The 23,026-nt window shown below is 40.5% G+C and overlaps 1 protein-coding gene and 1 pseudogene across 9 annotated transcripts in view; both read left to right on the forward strand.

Annotated features, from left to right (window-relative positions):
• The first annotated feature begins 2,928 nt into the window (after positions 1 to 2,928).
• CEP43 (centrosomal protein 43) overlaps positions 2,929 to 23,026 on the forward strand; it is a 39,096-nt gene continuing 18,998 nt past the window's right edge. For 2 of the 8 annotated variants that reach the window (XM_081294070.1, XM_081294071.1), the window contains exons 1-7: positions 2,931 to 3,126; positions 3,456 to 3,509; positions 6,816 to 6,870; positions 7,355 to 7,443; positions 7,849 to 7,986; positions 13,791 to 13,871; positions 16,747 to 16,806. In XM_081294070.1, coding sequence (XP_081150196.1) covers positions 3,025 to 3,126; positions 3,456 to 3,509; positions 6,816 to 6,870; positions 7,355 to 7,443; positions 7,849 to 7,986; positions 13,791 to 13,871; positions 16,747 to 16,806 — 579 coding nt within the window. In that variant the 5' untranslated portion in view covers positions 2,931 to 3,024. Of the gene's footprint in view, positions 3,127 to 3,455; positions 3,510 to 6,815; positions 6,871 to 7,354; positions 7,444 to 7,848; positions 7,987 to 13,790; positions 13,872 to 16,746; positions 16,807 to 23,026 lie in introns of all 8 variants that reach the window. The other 6 variants (XR_014021937.1, XM_081294074.1, XM_081294076.1 and 3 more) reach the window with 6 other exon arrangements.
• LOC308648906 (nucleolar protein 16-like) lies at positions 11,334 to 12,148 on the forward strand (annotated as a pseudogene). Its single transcript has one exon. The product of its transcript is annotated as a nucleolar protein 16-like (transcript).

Raw genomic sequence — 23,026 nt, forward strand, 5'->3', positions numbered from 1 at the left:
CACTGCCTGATGCTTATAAAAACAGGACACCTGACCCCAAGTAAGAAAGTCTACCACTGAGTACAGACTGATGGATTCTTTTTATGATTCCAGAATCATTTTTAATTTTAACATCAAAGACACATTTTATTTCAAGAAAATAAAAGCAGAAAGTCGGAAGGCATTTCCTTGTTCTACCCTCCTGTGTTTATTCTTATCAGAATCTAGTTATTTCACACTTACAGTTACTGGAACATATTTGTTATGGTTAGTTTTATGTGTCAACTTGACTGGGCCATGGAGGGCCTCCATATTCAGTCCAGCATTATTCTGGAGGTGTCTGTGAGCATGTTTAAACTGGTAGACTGAGTGGAGCAGGATGCTCCCTCTAACTTGGGTGTTCAGCTGAAGGCCTGATGAAACAGATGGCCATCCCCAGTAAAAGAGTCTTTCCTGCCTCCTCACCTTTAAACTGACTGAAACACTGACTGTCCCCTGTCTCCAGCCTGCTACCTTTGGCCAGGAGGCACACCATCTGCTCTCCTGGGTCTCCTGCTTGCCAACTCAATCAACAGATCTCAGGACTGGTTCCTGGAAAGAGCGGGAACCCAACAGACTTGAGTGGCGGATCTTGGCTGTGTGACTGTGATGGTCCCACGAGCCAATTCTTTATAATAAATTTTTTTGTGGGTGCATATGTATATATGTATGTAGATATGTAGACATGTACACAGTTTCTGCTTCTCTGGAAATAAATAAAATATCTGTGCCATATCCATGTTTCTCAGCTCTATCCTCTTCTTTTCATGTTCTCTTCTGTGACCTTATTTGAGGCCCTTCTGAATCCTTCTTGACTATTGGAGCAACTGTTTTAGTGTCATTGCATCTCACCTGCCCATCCCCTCTTGCTTCTGGAGTCTCAGAATCAAAAGAGGCTACTGCCAACATTGCTTTAAAATATATTTTTTAGTTGTAGTTGGACACAATACCTTTGTTTTATTTATTTATTTTATGTGGGGGTCAGGATTGAGCCCAGTGCCTCACATGTGCTAGGCAAGCGCTCTACCACTGAGCCACAGCCCCAGCCTGCCTACATTGCTTTACAGTTACATTTACAGGCCATTTCCTACCTTCAGGATGAAAGTCAGATTTGTCACGTTGGCGGATGAAGCCCTCGCACTCTGGTCACCCCAGCCAGACCTTACCACTGCCCGTGTCCCTTGGCCCAGTCCCCTGGTATCTTTCCTCTCTTCCTTACTGACCAGGAAACCCCTATTACATCAGGTGTTTAGCAGCACTCCATTAGGAGACTGACGGTCGCCATGGGGTGATGGCTTGAACAACAGAAGCACACTTTCCCACACTTCTGGAGGTAGAAGTTCAAGATTGTGTGGCAGCAGTTTTGGTTTCTGTGAGGTGCCTCTGCATGGCTTAGAGGCAAGGAAAGAGTCCTGGTCTCTCTCCCTCTTCTAAGCATACCAATCATATTGGATTATGACCTCACACTACCTTTATTGCCCCTGTGGGCCTGCTCTCCAAATACAGTCACTGTAGGTACACTGTTCTCTGTCCTCCTTGACTGTCTGTCTAGCTGCTTCTTCTCTTACCCTCCCTTTTCAGTCTTTTCAGTCAATTTTAAGAGTTACCTGTCTGAATCCTTGAACGGTCAGCCCCCTGACTAAGGGAAAAGAGCTCTGTCTCTTCACTACCTAATTTAGGGCCTAGAACAGAGCAGGTGTTCAATTTGTCAGTTCAAGGAATTTCAAATTGTCTTCCAGATGTCCAAAGCTGCTTGTTCATCACAGGCTTCAAATGGCTCATTCCCCAAACCAATGCGTCATTGTGCCAGCTCCTGAATCCTGCTTCTGCCATAGATGCTGTTCTCATTTCCTGATGGGTCCGGCTTTCCAGCCTCTGCGTCTGTGTCCTTCCCCAGCTGGAGCACTCTTCCCTTCTGCCTTCCTCTTGTCTACCTGGTCCATGGGTGTCTTCCTGGCTTCCCAGGCGTCCATCCCCATTTTCTAACCAGATCAGATTCTACTGTCAGCAACTTGAGCACTACTTCCAGACCCTTTCTCTTAAAGCTCGTGTCATCATTTATGTTTGGAATGGTCTTACTTCTCTCAAATGAATCTGATTTAGTTATTTTCTTTTTAAGTCCACCTCAAAACTAACTTCTTAATCTTTACAAGAAAAGGCTCCATTTAAACTCAGTTTTTCCTGTATTCTCGTTGTATGACCATCAATATGAAAGACGTCTTTTAGCACTTGTATATCAGATTCTAATCTGCAGACTACCTGCAGGAAGATAAAGGAGGGCTCCTACGCCCTGCCACAGCCCTTGTGGATGAGTTTCCTATGAGTGCTGGAGTTTGGGATTCCCTTTCCCTCCCCAAGTATTCTTGCAAAAGGACTTAAAACACACCGGAGTAAACAGTAGGACAAGGCCAGTGCACTGAGCCTTCATTCCTAGCCTCCACCCGAAATACAGACTCACTTTCTCTGGGAAAGTGTTTACACACACACAAACACAGACACACATAGACGCACATATGGGCGTAGATACATACATGAGTTGTACATGCAGACACTGCCCGACGGCGGTCTCTCGGGGCTAGCCCGCAGCTGGGCAGTGCACTGAACCAAGAGCTAACCACCACCCTGTTGGAATTGGGACGAGAATTCTGCAGCGCAGACCTGGCGCTCAGAAGCCTGCCCCTCGACCCCGCCCCGAGCCCCGCCCCGAGCCCCGCCCCGAGCCCCGCCCCGAGCCCCGCCCCGAGCCCCGCCCCGAGCCAAGGCCACGCCCTCGAGCCCTGAGGCCCGGACGTGCGTCGAGTCCTCGCCCCGGCGTCCGACGTCCCGCCCCCACAACCCCAATCTCGCCCCCTGCGTCCCGACGCTTCGCCCTCTCGCGTCCGCCCGTAGTCTCGAGGCCCCGCCCCCGACGTGAGGGGCGGGGTTCGCTGCGTCGCTGCGCCGTGCGGCTTCTGCGGCGGCCGTTGGCCGTTAGCGCGGCTTGGGCGGTTGTCTTGGAGAAGCAAGATGGCGGCGACGACGGCCGCGGTGGTGGCCGAGGAGGACACGGAGCTGCGGGACCTGCTGGTGCAGACGCTGGAGAACAGCGGCGTCCTGAACCGCATCAAGGTGCGCGGACGCCGACAGGGTGGCCGGGAGGCGGGCGGCCGGGCTGGGCGGGCGCGCCATCTTGTGGAGGCGGGTGAAGAGGGCGCGGGGCCGGGAGCGCGGGCCGCGCGGGGTGACCGCCCGCGGCTCGGGGTCGGCGGGCGCCGGGTGGCGGCCCGCGGCTGGGGGTCGGGGGCGCGAGGTCAGCTGACCGCACTGCGGCGCCGGGCCGGTCGGGGACGCGGGCGGCGCTGGCCGGAGGATGGGCCGCCCGCAGGTGCCCGGTCCCCGGGGGCGGGCGCTCGCCTGACGGGTGGCCGGCTCCCAGTAACGTCCTTCTCCTTCTCCAGGCTGAACTTCGCGCAGCTGTGTTTTTAGCACTAGAAGAGCAAGAAAAAGTAGAGGTACGCAGCCTGCAGATGTAGCTAGCGGGGGTCAGCCGGCTTCTGGCTGGTGGGAGACGCTCCGAGACGGACTGCGCAGCCTGCGGTCCGCTGCGGACGGCCACACGTCAGGTTCTTTATGATGGGGGGACCAACATTGCTCTTTTGTGTATCTTCCTGAATCTTGGAGTATTCCTAAAAGTATGCCCAGTAACTTAGGCCAGTGCTCAATCCGAATCAAAAAGTTGTAGGAGTTACCAGAAGAAATGGTTCATTGTCAGTGAGTTAGCTGAGATTGTTCAGAACCGTTAGTAAGCTTCTATGCATTGTGCATCTTCAAGGTAGGGGGTGTGTAGTATGTAACTCTCCAAAATGTTTTTGTCCTCTAGTATTTTTCACATCTTTTTATTCAATTGATAATTTATAGGGTTTTTTTTTTTGCCCTCTACCAATAATCCCCTAAAAAACCTAACTAAACGTCCTGTAACTTGTCAACAAGGTTCACTTTACTATCAAAGTCTTTCACTGTTCTTGATGGCACTTTTCCCACTTGATTAGACCTCTGTACCTTCTGTTTAATTTCTCTCCTTGTTTGTTTTTAGGCATTCGTTTTTTCTTTTTCTTTTTTTTTGGTGATTCTGGGGATTGAACCCAGGTCCTTGTGCATGCTGGGCAAGCACTCTACCAAATAGCTATATCTTCAGCTTGATTCTTTTTTCTTGATTAATCTAGAACCATGGTCCTTCCCTCAGAAACCCTGACTACTTCACTTTCTAGAGAAAAGCCACTTAACCATATGAATTGGTGATGCTACAGATAGATTGGTGGTTACCATCCACAGCTGGGAGCTGATCAGGTCCAGCCCATCTGTGTTTTACTTGGCATTCCCCTCTTTAACTTCATTTAAGCCTTCTGCTTTATCTGTTCTCTTTGCTCTAGACAGATTGTCTTGTCTTTTCCCTCACAGGGAAAAATGGAAACCATCGAGTCCTTTGTGTCTTCCTCTTCCTGCCCCCAATCTACTGCTTACCTTCGGAAAAGCTTACCTAAAAAACATGTATCTGTACCTCTCTCTTTCCTGCTTTAGAAGAGGCACTGTCTTTTGTTTTTTGTGTTTTTTTTGGGGGGGGTGGGTGGGTACCTGGGATAGAACCCAGGGGTGCTTAACCACTGAGCCACATCCCCAGCTCTGTTTTTTTCTATTTTATCTAGAGACAAGGTCTCGTTGATCGCTAAGTTGCTGAGGCTGGCTTTGAACTCGAAGTTCTCAGCCTCCCAGCCTCTGGGATTACGGGCATGCACCACCACGCCTGGCAAGGCCCTGTCTTATCCAGGTATTATTACTTTGGGTTTTGCCTTCCATAGTCTTATTTTTTTTCTTCCTTCCAGAAATCTAGGTTTTGAAACAATGTGTATATTACATACCATTTCTTACGGTACCAGACATTCCGTCATTAACATTTTAAATGTACCACTACTACACCTTAAGAAGGTCTCTTGCTACAGTCAAGAAGAATATCTTGAGTATACTTTGGATTTTACCTGTCTGGTTGAGCATAGTGGCATTTGACATTCTTAATTCCTTCTTACTTGAAAAGTCTCCCTTGACCTTTGAGACCTTTCTGTTCTATTTTTTCTCTTTTCTTATTCCATGATTTCTTTAGCATGATCTTTTTTTCTGTACTGCACTTGAACTCTTGCACTTGTTACCTTGTTCCACAGTTTTCATTGTGCATTCTTTTCCTAGTGACTTTAATAACACCTGTAACTTGAGCACCATATTTTCAGCGCCTATGTTTCTCCTGAGCTGCAGGCCTGTATGTCTAACTACCTAATAGACCCATCTTTCTGGGGAAATCAGGCAGGAAATGTGTTTATTAGGCCTTGCCTTTCTTTCTGCCTACCTGCTCAGTCCTCACCCAGCTGTCTGTCCAGTCTGTCTCTGAAGGTCAGTGTGGAGGTACTCTGCTGCCTGCTTTGCCTGTGCTTCATTTTATTTCCTTTCCAGAGTGCTCTATCCTGTTCCTATTATCTAGGCTTCCCTTTGTTGACGCCCCTCACAATCCCCCTCGAGTCCTCTATATTGCTCCTAGATCTAGATTGACTGTTTATAATACATATCTGATCTTGTCTCTCCATTCTTTCCTGAGTGTTTTAGTTGACTCAGTCTTCAAATTTCCTAGACTAGACTATCAGGGTCCTTCGTGATCTTTCCCTCTTTTTTGAATGAATTCAGCATATAAAATGTGTAATTTGGTAAACTTTTACATTTATGCTAAATATGTACTGATTACCACCATCAAGATAGTGAACATAACTCTAGTCCTTCAAAATTTCCTTGTGTCCCCCTGCATCCTAAATATGTCTTCAGAGCCGTATGAATGGGATCCTATAGTATGTACTATTTTTGATCTGGCTTCTTTTGTTCAGCATAATGCATTTGAAATTCATTTTGTGTGTATTAAGTCATGTCATTTAATCTTGGGTTCAAGATATCTTTCCATTGATTCATTGAATGGATACATGACAACTTGTTTAACCATTTACCTGTTGATACACATATTTAAATGATTTTTGGATTTTGATTATCATAATCAAATGCTGTGAACATTCATGTATAAGTCTTTGCTTAAATTTGTGATATCTCTTGAGAAATACATAAGGGTGAAATAAGTGGATCACATTCATGCTAGGGATATTTTAAGCCTTTTAAAAATGATCACCAAACTGCTTTCCAAAATGATTGTGCCATTTTGAATTTCCATCAGCAGTATATGAGGCGCTTATCTACCTGTAACTGTGCTCAGCTCGAGGAGGTCCCTCTTGTGCTGCCTTGTTTGAGCCTCATTGTCAATAATCACAGCTTTGATGCAAAAGAGTATTTTTTCCTATATTTATTCAGATCTATAATTACAAAGATAAGTTGACCTATGGCTACTTGTAATTGGAAATTTTAAGTATATATGTTACAAACAATAGAGACCTAAGATGATAAAATATACTCCATACATTTGAAATAATAAATAGTTGTTTAAATTTAATTGCATTTTACAGTTGTATTGAAGATATTGAGCTTCAAAAGCAGTTTAATGAATGATTTATAAAACAATTTAAAACAAACATGGGTCTTCATGTATGGCTTTTTAACTTTGAGACATTATTAAATAGTACAAATCAAGTCCTGTTTGTGAAATGGATTTCAGAAACTAATTTTATGAATGATAACATATTACTTATGTCTTTGCCAAAAATTAAACTTAATGTACATTTCATAGTTATTTTTAGGATAAACATGACACTTAAAATATTTCATTTTTTTTTTAACAGAACAAAACTCCTTTAGTCAATGAAAGCCTGAAAAAGTTTTTAAATACAAAAGATGGTAAGACTTTCCATTCATTTTTGTTTATTTTTATCTGCCTCTGAATTTTCAAATCTTGTCCCATTTGGGGAAAAATCAGAAATTTTATCTTTTTTTCAAGTATGTTTTCTTATAGATGCACATTTAAAAATATTTTGCTGTGTAACAGTCACATTGCTATTGTTCAGTGGGTTTGGTTGTGGAAAGTTGTTGGTTAAAGCAAATTTTACATAAACACAGTTTTAATATAAAAAGTACAACATTGAAATATTTTTGTGGAATATTGCATTGTTTTATAGTTTCAGACTGGTGATCCTAAGGAAAAAATTGAAGATTGAGATTTTTTTATTATTTATATATTTAAAGAGAAGAAATTCATAATTTGAAAAATTTAGAAGCCTCTTTTTCTCCTATTCATTATCTTATTTCACCAAGGCTGCTTGGTGAAATTGAAATTGAAAGTTTTTTAGGATTTACTTACACAATTTTTTTTTGATCTTTACAGGTCGTTTAGTGGCTAGTCTTGTTGCAGAATTTCTCCAGTTTTTTAACCTTGACTTTACCTTGGCTGTTTTTCAACCTGAAACAAGCACAGTAAGAACAATGATTTTTACGTCTGTTTTCGCGTCCCAGAAACATTGATACAAATGAGTTAATATTAACCTGGAAGCTAATAAAATTTGACAAGTTATATTTTCTTGCACAGATTATTTTTTATAATTGATGATTCATTTTTCTTATAAAAGCTATTTGAACTGTCAGAGAAGAGGTACCAGTGTTGCTGCTTCGTGTAATTTGTAGCTTGCTAATAAAGTTGAGTGTTATTAGAGTTAGTTTTGTCATGATCCTATGCTGTGGCATTTTTTTTTTTTTTTTTAAAGTAAAGTTTTAAAAGACATTCACTAGAAAGATAGCTTGTTTGAGTTTGGAGATACTTTCTGTGATCTCTGGTTGTACTTTTGGTATGTTTTTGGGCACATGTATCTTCTTCTTTTCCAGTTTCAAGGTCTTGAAGGTCGAGAGAATTTAGCCCGTGATTTAGGTATCATTGAAGCGGAAGGCACTGTGGGAGGACCCTTATTATTAGAAGTGATCAGACGCTGCCAACAGAAGGAGAAAGGGCCCTCCGGTGGGGAAGTAAGTGTGATCCTTCATGATTTGTTTTGGTTTTTGTCTAATTTGGCCAGGTAGAGTAGATATATGCAGTAAATCAAGGTTAACATGAAAAGATTTCCTTAAAGATAATGAAACGCAGTGAGAATAAATATATATTTTAATGAAAATTGAAATATTCTGATCACTTATTTTTTAGCTGGACACAATACCTTTATTTTATTTATTTAATTTTATGTGGTGCTGAGGATCAAACCCAGGGCTTTGAACTTGCTAGGCAAGTGCTCCAGCGCTGAGCCACAACCCCAGCTCTGATTTTGACACTTTTGTGTATTGTTTTAGTTATTGATCTTCAGAGTGTTGAATTGAGGAGCCAAACTGTCTGAAAAAAATGATAGCTCCTCATTGCTTAGCTCTCAAACTTCAACATGTTACTTAATCTCTCCATTGCCTTGCCTCATTTATAAAATTTGGATAATAGGATCTACATCTTGTGGGTGTTGTAAGACCCATGAGTTAACACCTATAAAATGTAAGAATGATACTTAACATAGGAAATATTCAGCTAGTTTTTAGTTGTTTTTATTTTAGTTAAATTTGGAAGAGATGATGTATAGACGAATTTTTTTTAATTTAAAGGTTTTTTTTTTTTTTAGATTATGTTTAAAACTGAGCTATTGATTTTGCTTAGTTTCTAAACGTTTTCAAATTTGTTGATTAGCAGTGATCTTATTCTTAACCTTTCTTTTCAGAACTACTCCTGAGCAGGTCTGACTTATATTTAAATACTGTTTCAGTCAGTTTTTTGTTGCTGTGACCAAAAGACCTGACAAGAACAACTTAGAGGAGGAAAAGTTATTTTGGCTCATGATTTCAGAGGTTCAGTCCATGGTCAGCTGACTTCATAGCTCTGGGCTTGAGGTGAGGCAGAACATCATGGCAGAGGGGGATGGAGGAGGAAAGCACTTCAGCACATGGTGACCATGAAGCAGAGAGCTTTGCTCACCAGGGACAATACATGAACCCCAAAGGCGTTTCCCTGGTGACCTATCTCTAGCAACACTGTCTTGCCTATAGTTAGACCCAGTTAATCCCTGTCAGTGGATTAATCCATCAGTTAGGTTACAACTCTCATAATCCAATCATTTCACTTCTGAACCTTCTTGCATTGTCTCACATGAGCTTTTAGGGGACACCTCATATCTAAACCATAATACACACATTAGTTTTACTTGAAGATACTGTCTTAAAAGATGTAGATACATGTGTGACTATTCCAGATTTGTGGCTGAGTATGCTTTTTCAGTCATAGAAATTTCTAGAATGTGGATGGAAATGGGCCTGTGTATGTATTCCATTTGAGGAGTCTAAGTGTATGTTTTCTACTGGGAACTTTGAAAATCAGTAAAGCTTGCTTTAGTACTAATTGAATTTCAGGCATGGTAAATATATTCCATGGGTAATAGAAGATTTTGTGTGCTTGAAGAGCTCAGAGGTATTCAGGATAAAAAAATGCTTCCAGAATTAATGTTTAAGTAACAGTTCAAGATTTGAGAGGAAGATTGTACATAATTTTTTTTTAACAAATGTTTGTGAATAATTTTTTTAATTCAAAGGGTGAAGTGATTGTTTCATGCCAAAATTTTGCTAAACAATGTGAGTAAGATATTGGTTGGGGGACCAAGTTTAGTAAGGGCACTTCAGAAGGCAGAAGAGAGCAGCAAGGCGGCTGGGGAGCTGGCTAGATCCAGGACCCGGGACCAACGGCCTCTGAGCCGTCGTAGCCCGTGTATTGCACCTTCATTCACTTATTCTTCAGTAAGTCAATAGGATTTTGTTGTCTTCTTATATGATGGACATTGTTATATATTAGGGTATGAAAAATGGCTCAACAGTCTCCTGGACCTCAAGTCTACAGTTGGTGGCAGCATCTCTTTTTTGCACTCCTCTCAACTTCTGTGATCCCGAGGTCTTTTCTTTCTCCACCCGCCCTTTTGTTTTCTTTCTCTATTACTCTCTGTCCTGATTGCAGTGGTAGTTGCATGTTTTTCTCTCTGGTCCTCTCTCTTCGTACCCTAGGTAACACCTGGACTCTAGAGCCAGACTGTTGGGTTGGGACCCCAGCCTGCCACATTTTGGCTGTGTGAGCTGCTTTAGTTTAGAAGTCGATAACGGAAGCTCTCAGAGCAGTGTTGGCATGGAGGTGTGAGTGGGTAAACCCTGGCCTTTGTTATCACTGTTTCTTAGTTTTGTATAGTTACTGTGTGGATGACTCCCTTAGCCATGCCTAATCCTCTCCCCTGGCTTCAGCTTGGAATTTCTAGCTCTTCACTACATATAGCAATCTGGATAAACCACTAGTACATTTAAGTTCTGTGTGAAAAAGCTGACTTCTAAAAAAGAGAAACATGACAAGAACAACCTTCCTATCCCCTAAACCAACCTCAGTTCCAGGTGTTCTTGCATTCTTTCCTGGGCTCTGGAACTCCAGGCTCCACCCCAGGATTGCTCCTCACATAGCCCTGGATGTGGTCACTTTGTTAGGAGGAATTCACTCTTGCCTGCATGCTCCAGATGTGGCAGCTGGCAATTAAGGAAAAGTTAATTGCTGTAAGCTCTTCTCTGCTAGACATATGTTTGCACCAAGTTGAGACCTAGTAAAGCCTTTGCTTTGTGGTTGATGAGATTTGAGAGTAAAATAAACAGTACCCTGTTCTGGTGGGTAGAATTGCAGCCTGCCCTGTCAGTTTGTCCTGACTCACATCTGTGATTCTTTCAGATAGACCAAGCATAGAACTTGTTCTTCAAAATAGAATTGTTTTGCTCTCTAGATTGCAAAACAATTAAGTTGGACATTTATCCCCACTTTTTGCTGTTTTTTTCCCCCTCTTAGTATTTGGGTATTTAGTCTTTTTTAGCTTTTCCATCATTTATTAGTATTTTACTCTATTACTTTGAAAGAAAACCTGATGTTAGAACAGAATAAAAAATTACAGGTTTTATTGTCCTTTGACTTTTGATAATAGAAACTAGCTATGGATTAACTTGTTGAGCTCAGTTATTAGGGCTTTTTGCCAAAACTTTATTTTAAAACTACCTTAAGAATTGAGTTGCTCTGTTCCACATACTTCATTGTGGTTGACTATTAGTGTCTCCTGGCTGTAGTTCATCAAAAGCACTCTCTTGTTTCTGAGCTCATTCTGGATCATTATCCTCTCCTTTAGCACCTTCATCATCCATCTTCATCTCCGTTCCTCAGGGTTCTCACCTTTACAGTCTTCACTGTTGCTGAATTATTTTTAAAATTCAATTCTTCAGGAGTCTGTTAACACGAGGTTGTAAGTGCGGGGCTTCAGGGGTGAGCTGCTGGTGAGGCGGTCAGCGCAATGCCCAAGGCTAAGGGCAAAACTCGGAGGCAGAAGTTCGGCTATAATGTCAACTGAAAGCGTCTGAATCGGAATGCTCAACGGAAGGCAGCGCCACGGATCGAGTGCTCCCACATCCGACATGCCTGGGACCACGCCAAATCCGTGCGACAGAACCTGGCGGAGATGGGGTTGGCCATGGATCCCAACAAGGCGGTTCCCCTCCGTAAGAAAAAGGTGAAGGCCATGGGCATGGACATTGACATGGAGGAGAGGCCTAAGGAGCTTGTGCGGAAGCCCTATGTGCTAAATGATCTAGAAGCAGAAGCCAGCCTCCCAGAAAAGAAACACCCTGTCTCGGGACCTCATCGACTATGTCCGCTACATGGTGGAGAACCATGGAGAGGACTATAAGGCCATGGCTCGGGATGAGAAGAATTACTATCAAGGTACCCCCAAACAAATTCGGAATAAGATCAACGTCTATAAACGTTTTACCCAGCAGAGTGGCAAACTTTCATCGATTCTTTGCAGAAGAATAAAATGGAGGTTGAGTGACTGGTTTATACCTGTTTCAGGCTGAGGCTTTTCCGGGACCAGTGAAGCTGGAGCCAGGGTTTAAGGCAGAGAGAGAGTGTATGGCTTTAGATGAGATTGGCTAATCCTGTGGAATCAGGTTACATTCCTCCTCCTCTGGGAAAGGAACTGTCTCTGAGACTCCAATTTATATTCCTTTAGGAGCTCTCAGAAATGCCAGAACTTGTTTTCAGAGTGGGTACTTTATTTGAGTATGTCTGTACATAATAAAATAAGATATTTTACTTTGAAAAAAAAATTCAATTCTTCATGTGTTCTTTCTGTAAAAATTGCTATGACTATCATAATGGTAATTTGAATCTCTAGATTCTTTGTCCTTAATCTCAGCTCCTGAGTGATACTGCAGGATTCTGTTTGTATAGGGTTTTTTTGTTGTTGTTGTTTTGTTTTTTGAAGTGTGAAACCTTGTGGAAGTTGAGTATCTCATTTCTGGAATGTGTTTCAGATCTCTGAGTATGTTTGTATAGCTGTGCTGGATCAACTTTTTGTGTTTTCAGATAGGGATATTCAACTTGCATTCAATCTAGACTGAACTTAATTACTTGAAAGCAGCTTATGTCTTTTTGCCTGCTCTTATTGTCTTATCTTATTCTCTGCCTGAAATGATACATCTGTCCCATCACTCAGCCTGCAATGTTATCCTTGTTGTACTATCCACGGCTGGCTGACTGTGGTGTTTCCTCCTCTTGTTGTTCTCTCACTACTGGTAACTGATGTATAATTTAGAATTTATTCTGATTGTTACAGTCACCTATATTTATCTTTGTCATAATACTAGATCACAAGTCTGTTGAGGACAAGGGTTTTCTTTTCATGCACCTGGTAGGATCAAAGACATGATGATTAGCTGTTGTTTGCTCATGGTCAGTGGAAAGTCTTTGAAGTCTTTGAGTGCTACATGAAAGACAAATTTGTAAAGGTTAGAGAAAATTAGAAGTAAAACCTGTAGGAAGGCATCCAAATCTAGACAAAGAATGGAAGCAGAATAGAAATGAGAGAAAGATTACCCTTTAAAGAAGAATCAGCAAGATTTGGTAAATTAGTATTCTGGCAAGGGGCAGAGTCATAGAAGGCCGTGTGAGAAAGGAAGAGCTCAGAGATGAGCTATAGTTCCTAACCTGGGAGAAGATGCTGCCATTATAGAATGGGCTTGGGAAGAAGCCATGATGTATAGCACATTTTCATATTTAAAAAATTGTAGTTGTTAAAGAATTTCTAAAACAAAATAGCCAGTATTTAATACACAGTGTCATAGAGCTTATGGTAATAACAACAGGTGAATTTTTGGAAGTGATTCTTATTCAGGAAATATTTTTAAATACTCTCCTTTGCATTTGTGATTAAAACCTTGTGCTGAGAGACATATGTAACTATTGCACATATAAGCCATACTAGAATAGCTGCTTTAAAAATGCAAAAATAATAAAGGGGCATAAAAGAGAAATAGAGTACTACCGTTTGTAGAAACTGATGGTTTTTGTGAGAGTTGCTATTTGGTATTTTTTTTCTTGACATATAATGAAGGAGGGTAGAAAAAGTAGACCTTTGAGAATCACAGAATAATATTAGGAGAGAAGGGAAGAGAGAAAGTCAGTGTTGAAAAGATAGATTAGGGGCATATTGCAGTGCAACTAGGTGGCCTTCAAGGTGACTGAAATATTTTATAGGTAATTAGAATGTGGATGCATTTTATTTATTTTTTTTTTTGGGTAAAATTAGAGGAAATCTGATAAGAAAAGTTATGTGAATGAGGCAAGAAGTAAAATGCCAATTTTGTACATTGTTTTTAAATGCTAAGATTCCTTTAAAGGATAATTTGTATATTCTTGTTTTATTTTTAAATGTGTTTTAAATTGTGATTTTTAGGGTGCACTGGATCTATCTGATATACATTCTCCACCAAAGTCACCAGAAGGAAGAACCAGTGCACATGGAACCCCCAGTAAGGTGAGTTAGCTGGGTATCAAAGTAACATCTGCACTGAGAATCCGAGGGCTCTTCCCTCTACTCTTGTGTGTTCTAGGTTTTCTTGTTCTTTTGTAACAAGGGCTCTGATTGTTCAAGGTGCCTTTTTCTTGTTGGTTAAGTATGTGTTTCAAAATTTCTATTCCTTTTGTTGAATTTTGTAGGAAAAAATATGCCCTTAAACATCAGAATTGTAGAATATTTGAATTCATTTGGTACTTTGAATATTTTCTTCCATTACCAAGGAGATTTGTTTACTTTTCATTTATAAATCCCTAGTTTGAGAATATTAGTTTCCAGAATATAATTGTTGTGTTGAATATTATATACTGTTAAATGGGTGGTCAGATTTAGAAATTGCAAATCATGATGGTTTTTTATATTAATGAGCTATTTTAATAAAATTTATGGGAAAATATATGTACTATGGTTAGCTTTGTGTGTGTGTGTGCACGTGCGTTTGTGCTTGTGTACTATTAAAGAAAAGACCTGATTTGGGGAATATGGTTTAAAGGAGCAAAAAAATGAGTTGAATGCTTGAATTTAAGATCAAGAATATACATATAGCAATAGAGGAACAAATATATGATTGTTAGGAAAGTTGGTGACTAACTGGAGTGTAGCTGGTCTTATTTAAGAATGGGCTTGGGTCATGGTTTAGTCTAGTCAGACTGCTGTGATAAAACATCCCAGGAGGGGAGGCTGATAAAGAGCAGATGTTTGTTTATCCCAGTTCTGGGGCTGGAAGTCCAGGTTAAAGGCGTGCAGACTTGGTGTCTGTTAAGGGCTTACCTCCTGGTTTTTAATTGGGACCTACTATATGTCCTCACATGGTGGAAGGGATAAGGGAGCTCTCTGGAGCCTCTCTTATTTATAAGGGGATTAATCCCATTCATGAGGGTTCAATCCTCTGGCCCTAATAGCTTCCCAAAGGTTCCCCTTCCTGATACTATTATCCAAGGGATTGGAATTTCAGCATATGAATTTGGGGGGACATAAACATGCAGTCCATTACAGGTTACATTTGTATTCTATGATCTTTCCTTTATTTCTACTCCATAGAAATAGAGTTATGCTGTGGAGTACATTCAAAGATCAGGCTGTGAGTTCAGGGTGGTACAGTGACTTTTATGTAAGAGATGATATTTTAAATCAGGGGAGTAAGCTGGGCATGGTGGCACATGTCTGTGATCTGAGCAGCTCAGGAGATCGAGGCAGGAGGATCTCAAGTTTAAAGCCAGTCTTGGCAAAAGCAAGGTTCTAAGCAAGTCAGTGAGACCCTGTCTCTAAGTAAAATATAAAATGGGACTGGGGATATGGCTCAGTGGTCAGGGCTTCAGGGTTCAATCCCTGGTAGCAATAAAAAATTTTTTAAAAATTAAAAAATCGGGAGTCTCCAGAGGACAGTGACTCAATTGCCAGATGAGAATGCTGCCCAGTGACTGCTGCTGTTGGCACTGCTGCTGCTGAAGGTTAGAAGCCCAGAGAAATGTCGTGCTTTATTTTTGACTGAGAAAAAAGATGATTTTTTTTCCTTTTTCTTCCGAGATTCCTAGTTAGCATTTTTTTTTAAAGAGAGAGTGAGAGAGGAGAGAGAGAGAGAGAGAGAGAGAGAGAATTTTTAATATTTATTTTTTAGTTCTCGGCGGACACAACATCTTTGTTGGTATGTGGTGCTGAGGATCGAACCCGGGCCGCACGCATGCCAGGCGAGCGCGCTACCACTTGAGCCACATCCCCAGTCCAAGTTAGCATTTTTTAAAGCGAATTTTTTAAAAAGTTGTTTTCCCTCGCGCTTGTGGGCGCTATAATCCTGACAACAGAATAGGTCATGAGTAAATGTTAAAAAATTAATTGCTGATAAAAGAGCTTGTGGAAGAAAGACTTATTTTCCACAAAAATATCTGGCATTAGAGATTAAAATCAACTACTATTTATTTCAAAATAGTTACCAGCAGCATTGAGCTATTTGAAAGTTGTCTTTTTAGCACGTTATTTTTAAGGCAAATTAACAATGTGAACCTACGTAAAGTATATCTTTGGGTTAAAATATTAAAGTCTGTTTTACATACTCATTCTTAAAGAATTTTTAACTTTGGAGAATTATGAGAATCCTCAGTGTCTTAGGTTGTTAAATGTTGCCCAAAACTCTTACGTTCATTGCCGATTCAGAGGACAATGCCTGTCCTCAGGCGGAACCGCCACTCATTTCTGTTCAGTGTGGGCTCCATGTCATAGTTGGCACCATAAGCTCGGGTTGCAATGGCGCCTTCAGAAATAACTCTAGGTAGTTGCTGGCCAGGCTAGGGTGGGATCTGTTTTAAAAATGAATCCTTATTTTGTCTCTTAACATGCAATTGCCCTCTAGTTCTAAGGGTCTGGATTTGGGATTCTAGTACTTCTACCACCCTCTTCTTGCGGGCTGCCTCCTCATGAGCCTTGAGAGCCTAAACAGGGATGTTGTGGCCAAGGAGAGGGTCCCACCAGCCGTTAGGAACCAGCTTCGAATGCTCCTAGGATGGTTGGGTAAGGTCAGGACAAGTATTCTACAGAGCTGCTTAGGAGCTGAAGCCAGGCCTGCTTAGAATACTACTAAGGCTAGTGTTGAAAGAAGCATCCTCCACCGGAGGATGGACAGATGGTGATGAGTGCCTACACTTGACCAGATACCTGCTGGAATTAGTAAGTAAATATGAGTTAAGAAAAACTAAGAACTGCAGGCTTTGAAAAGGAACATACTAGATTTTCCATTTTTAAGAAATTTTTTAATTGGAACCTTTATTAGTTTGGTAATGAGTTAGTTTATTTTTAAAGATTGATATTATGTGGTAAAATGTCATTTTATTCTCATGCTCAGATACCAAGGTATAAAGGACAAGGTAAAAAGAAGACAAGCGGGCAGAAGTCTGGTGACAAGGTAACATGCATGAGGGCAAAGGAGAAAAGCAGCCTGTGCCAAACCTACCCTTGGACTCATGGGGCCTTACGGGGCCTCCTCTTGGCCTGGGCTTTAGGTTTCCTTTTGAAAGGTCTCTGCCATATTACCAGTAATCAGAATATGAGGAAGTAGTCTGGTGTAAAACAAAAAGTAATTTGTCTGTTTTGTCCGGGTGAAAAATCATATTGTTACATTCTAAAATTATACTTTGAGTTTTAATTTGAAATTTGTTTTGTGGCAGTAAAAAAAAGTGGAGTGCATGATCGTGTGCATATTAACACTATGATTTTTGTCTGAGGAAAATAGAATATCAAATTACTTTTTGGCTAAGTTTCAATGAATAAATTAAAGGCCATGCTTCGTTTCCTTCAGGACGTTTTTACTTGTGTTCTAGGCCTTGTCCACCTGTTGACCTTTGCTCAGGCCCCTCCTTACAGCAGACTGGAGGGGCCCATCCTGCACAGTGGTCAGGGCCGTGGCTGCTTTTTCTTCCTCCCCTAAAGGTCACAAAAATTGAGCCAGTAGCTTAGCTGCATATAAAATTTAACTATTAAGAGATCTTAGAAACATTATTAATACAGTTTTTACATATATTTAAAGTAAGACAAAATAATTTAATTTTCAGTCTCTGAGGTTATTAAACCTATATTGAATCTTGGTTTATATATAGATTTTTTTCACTAATTTGAAAACTTCCAAAATTAAAGCCTTAAAAATATTGTATTTCTTTTATACACTAGCTTTAGTTTCAAAGGTTTCAAAGGTAAATTCTGTTGCATTCTCTTTATTCACATTGTTCTACATTATTAAATGAGAAGGTGTTCTGTTAGCCAGTATGTGTTTCTGGAACATTTGCATAGTGACAGTCATTTTGCTAATTCTATGGGCAAGACATACTGAACACAGTCTTCACTGAGGATTTCACAGTCTAATTAGAGAGAGGTGAAACTACCTTAAAGATAATTAATAATTAAGATTATAAACTGTGTTTTTACATTCTTTCAAATCAGGTGGGTTTTTTTTTTAATTTTTTTTTTTTTTTAACTTTTAGGAAGTTAAAGAATGTTGCTGGATACAGTGTCACACACCTATGATCCCAGCAACTTGTGAGGCTTAGGTGGGAGGATTGAAAGTTTAAAACAAGCCTCAGCAACTAAGCAAGGCCCTAAGCAACTTAGTGAGACCCTGTTTCAAGGTAGAAAATTAAAGGGACTGGGGATGTGGCTCAGTGGCTAAGCACCCTCCCCATATTACCCCTGCTCCCCCCAAAAAGTTAAAGCATGTTTTTGTAGTATTGTTTTTATATTTTCATTAGTGTCATGGGTCTCTAAGGAGCTAGGACATTGTGAATAAGAGAGAAGCACATAGAGACATTGTGTCTGCTTGTGTGATGTGGTTCACCTTCACGTACTCTGGGCAGGGCCTCATGTGTCTCCCTGATTTGGGGAGTGGCGGCGGAGGGCCCTATCCTAGAGTTTAGGTCATATGTTGGGTCCCTTCTGTTTTATTTGTTCCTGAGCCCAGGGTATTTCCTCGTTGCTTTGACACCTTTTTCCTCGGCTTCCCTGGTCTTGTTTCTGAATCACCTGTGTGAGAAGTCTGTTATGCCCAGCATTGCCTGTCTCCATCCTCCGACAGATTACCTGTGGCTCTTTCCCCGCTGCCTTTCTGTTTTGCCTTGTGCATGCAGTAGGTTGCCTGTGTCCTTAACAGCTTAACCCAGAGACTTAAGTTGCATGTAGAGGTGAGATTATACCTGCCAAGATGCCAGGGAAAGACATTTACATTGTAGGTGAGTGACATTTACCAGGTTGTGTGTGGTGGAAGGAGCCCCACTTGATTGTCCTGCAGGTGGGGACTGTGCATGCCTTGTAGGGTGTGCAGTGTAGGGGCTTGAGCTAAAGCAGGGTGGCCTGGGGTGCTGCTCACCAGGGAGCTCTGGAGCCCTGAGCCAGGAGTATGGATGGATGTCTTCTCATTTCTTTTGAATGCAGAAAGGGACAAGTGTTAATGGCTCATTCAGAGACCTCAATTGTTTTCAGGGAGGCTATATTTAGACTAGAAATAAATTGTGTGTGTGTACACACAAATTTAATTGGGGTTGATCTAAAAGGTCTTATTTTGTTATTCAGAGACAAAGGTTGAATAGAAGATTTGGAATATAAGGAGGATAATTATTAATTGAGAACGCTTTTCTTTATTGAGTTAAAAATTTGGAAATACGAACACTTCCAGAGTATCACCTGTGATGATTTATTTCACTGTATACCATTTTGTTTTACCAGATATCGTCCTAGTTGTTTGGGAAAAAAATGTAAGAAATTATGAAAGATTTGGTAGGTTCTACTGACTTTGGTTTTACTGTTGGAAAACTGAGTAAGATATTAGATGTTTTCTGTTATTAATATTTAGGACCAGGTGCTTTTATCATAGAATGTAGTATGAAAGATCATCCATTTTATGGTTCTCAGGTGTTTTAGAACTAATGTGTTTTGAGGTATTTTTGCTTTAAATTCTTAAAAGTGACATTTCTTATTTCATTGTTTTCCAAATTCTAGAATAAGTTCAGTTCTATGTGGACTCAGGGCAGTGATCATGGTCTCATTGCCGGTGTGTTTTGGGCTTTGGCAGTCACCTAAGGGTTTTCTGGGTAAGCCAAGTATTGGGACCCCCTTAACTCACCCATGCCCCATACCCTCCTGGAGGGGTGGATGGGTGAAGTGTCCTGGCACAGTGTCCTTCCAGTCCTGCTTGCCCAGCTCTGTGATCCCAGTCTCTTGAGCTTCTTGGACTTGACCTGGTGACACTGCTTGTCAGCTGAACCCGTAAAATCTGTAGGTGGGACAGGACAGCTGCCCAGGGCTGTCCTCCAGGCTGTGACAATTAGGAGTGGTGGTCCTGTTGTGTCTGTGGGAATTAGGTTGCTTGCAGATGGCAGGGGTAAGGTTTCTCTAGAAGCACTATGTTCTTGGAGACTGGTTAGGTATTTGTTTTGGTTTTCTAGAAGTTTGCTGGTTTTGTTTTTCTAGGTAAGCAAACTAAACTTCTTGAATACATGTTTCTGCAACAATGGTAGTGAAATCCTCTCAACACTTGGTTATTGAGTCATGAATCAGAACCAGTCTTTGGCAGGAGGGGATGGGAGGGAGGTGAGCAGGGGAGGGGGCATGGCATGGAAGAGAATTAAAAATAGCATAGAACTTTTGAATATTGCAAAACTAATAACTTCTTTGACTTGATGTTTCTCCTACTATGAACAGTATAGATTAAGCCATTACTTTGAGAGAAAAAAAAAAAATCTTTTTTCTAGGTTCTTAAGCCATTCAAGTGGTAGTTCAGTTTTTGGCTACTGGAAAACAGTAATGTTTTTCACTGTGAAATCTGCTGATTTTCTATTAATCTTAATGATGGAATTCTTAATTATCAAGTATTTGATTGAAAAATATGTACTAGAACTTTCTTACAATTTAAATTTTCCATAAAGCTTTGGCGTCTTGAGTTCTATCCAAGGAAATTTAATGGCTGTTGTAGTAAGTTTAATGCCATCTTGTAGTCCCTCACTTAGGAAAAGACAAACGTAATAAGTATGAATTTCCTAGGGCTGCTCTAACAAAGTGTAAGTTGAGAGGCTTGAAAGAATAGGAATCTATTGTTTCACAGTCTGAAGTCCAGAAACTTGAAATTGAGATGCCAGCAGGCCTTATTCCCTCTTGGCTTCTGGGCGGCTGATAATCCTAGGTGTTCCTTGGTTTGTAGATTGATCACACCAGGCTCTGCCTCCATATTCACATGGTAGTCATAGATCTGTTTCTTAGTGGTGCTGGGGATTTGAACCCAGGGCCTTGGGCATGTTAAATATGCACCATATCTCTGAGCTACACCTCCAACCCTCTTCTGACCTTGTAAGAATGCCAGCCATACTCGATTAGCGCCTACCCTCCTCCACCAGGGCAGCATCGTAACTAATTACATAGGCTAAGGTCACTACTAGAAGTACTAGGAGTTAGGACTTTAATAAATCTCTCTTGGGGGACACAATTCTATCTGGGGTCCCAGGGATGAATTCTAAGGCATAAAGTCATATTTCTTGGTTTTTAACAATAGGCTTAACCATAGCTACTTAGAAACCCAGGTAAGACAAAGGTAGCCGAAATAAATTCTAGCAGATACCTACATGTATTTGTATTTCCTCTGTTGAAACTGCTCTAAAATGTTTATAGTGCTTTTGTTTTAATATCTGTGAAATGTTTTGATGACAAATCTTTTATTGGTGTGGATTTTTTTAATACTAAAAATTATTTGGAATTAAGTTTAGTGAATTCCTTAATTACCCAGTTGAGTAATGGCCTTTTGTTTATAATGATGGCTCTTTTTTTTTTTTTTTTTTTTTTAAAGTAACAACCCATTCCCATGTTGTTTAGAAATTGATTTGGAGAGCAGTTCCGGAGCAGATTGCTTTTCAAGTTTGTTTTTACTCCACAGAAAATAGAGCTATGTGTTTAGAACAGAATAATTCCTTTTAAAAATGTGTTGTAGCCAGACAGTGGTGTATACCTGTAATCCCAGCAATTAAGGAGGCTGAGGCAAAAGGATTGCAAGTTCGAGGCCAGCCTCATCAACTTAGCAAGATCTTAAGCAACTTAGACCCCATCTCAAAAGTAAAAAAAAAAAAAAATTAAATTTGGAACTCTTGAAACTGGACCAGGGACATGGCTCAATGGTAAAGCACCTCTGAGATCAATCCCCAGTAGCAAAAAAGAAAGAAAGAAAAAGAAAATTCTTGTAGCATGGTGTCCTAATGTCCTTCTCTATGAAACTTGTCTTCCTAAAGTTGGTCCTTCTGTTCATAGCAGGAGTATTGCTAACGCCAGTAAAAAAAATAATCATCATGGTACATAGTGGTTACTAAGCTTGGTTCATTATGTGGACTTAAGTTATGTTGATAAAGTGAATTCATAGGGAAGAGAGACCTTATTGGAATAGTTTGTATTTCTTATGCTGTTGTTTTATATTTGAATTTCAGTTTACACCATGCCAGTTATTCTTTGAACTTTCTCAGGAGTGTCTTGAAGGAGAAAATCACTGTCTCTAATTGTAAATATCACAAGGTCTCAGGGTATTTTATTTCTAATGCATTTGCAAAGATATAAGTCTTATACCATTTATAAATGAGAGATACAACTGTCATGAATCTAATTAAATATACAAGTGCCATGATAACCTGTTTATATTTGGTAATACCAGGAAAACTTCAAAAAGTTGCTAGAACATTTTTTTAAAGTTTCTGCCTCTTTGAAAATATCCTACATTGTCTAAAAGGATGGCAACTTGATATGTATCTTTTAGTAATTAATTTATCCTTATTAAATGGTATAGCTCCTATACAAGGCCCTAAAATTTATATAGCATATATCTTTCCTCCATCAACTAATTAGGGCCTCTAACCAGTATATAAATGTGGACCCATCTTTAGGCAGCATGACGCATGCTGCCTGGGTAGAGGAGGCTCAGCGTCCCTCGTGCATAGTGTCTGACCCACACTCACTCCCTGCCTCGGCATGGGCTGTGCTTGTCGCTTGCCATGTTATCCATCCCTTCTGTCTCAATTCCCGTTTATGCTTTATTTTAAAAATGCTAACCAAGTTTTAATTCTTGAGGAAACTCAGGCCTAGAAAATACTGAGATTGTACAGTTAGTAGTTCAGTGTAGGCAGCATTCCAGATTCTTTGTTTGGGTGAATGCTTTTTTTAGAGTATCACAGGGATCTTGTGTATTTGGAAATTGCCATTTTAAACACATTAAACACATCCTCACAAATTCAATCTAATAGGTTAAGGTAAGTATTAAGAGCTAACTTCTGGAATGAGACTTTAACTCTGATGTGACTTCACCTCTCATCTACCTGGGGGACCTCGACAAGTTTCATAAATATCTGTGTTTCCTTTCTTATATCCACAGAGGTAGTAGACAGTCAACCCACACCATAGCTTCGAAGATTAAATGAGGCGTCACATGTGAAACGTCTGAGTGCTTTCCATAATTGTTAGCTGCTGTTATTATTGCTGGCATTGTTTTGTTGTTGTTGTTAATATGGACATGTCTAAACACAAATGTGATCAAGGAAAGAATAAAATTAGGCTGTGAAATAACTGTGAAGAAGAAAGCCATGTGGTTCTTTGTGCTGACCTTGCTGTGTGCA

This window comes from Spermophilus citellus, assembly GCF_964194105.1.
Source record: "Spermophilus citellus genome assembly, chromosome: 5".
NCBI classification, from domain to species: domain Eukaryota; kingdom Metazoa; phylum Chordata; class Mammalia; order Rodentia; family Sciuridae; genus Spermophilus; species Spermophilus citellus.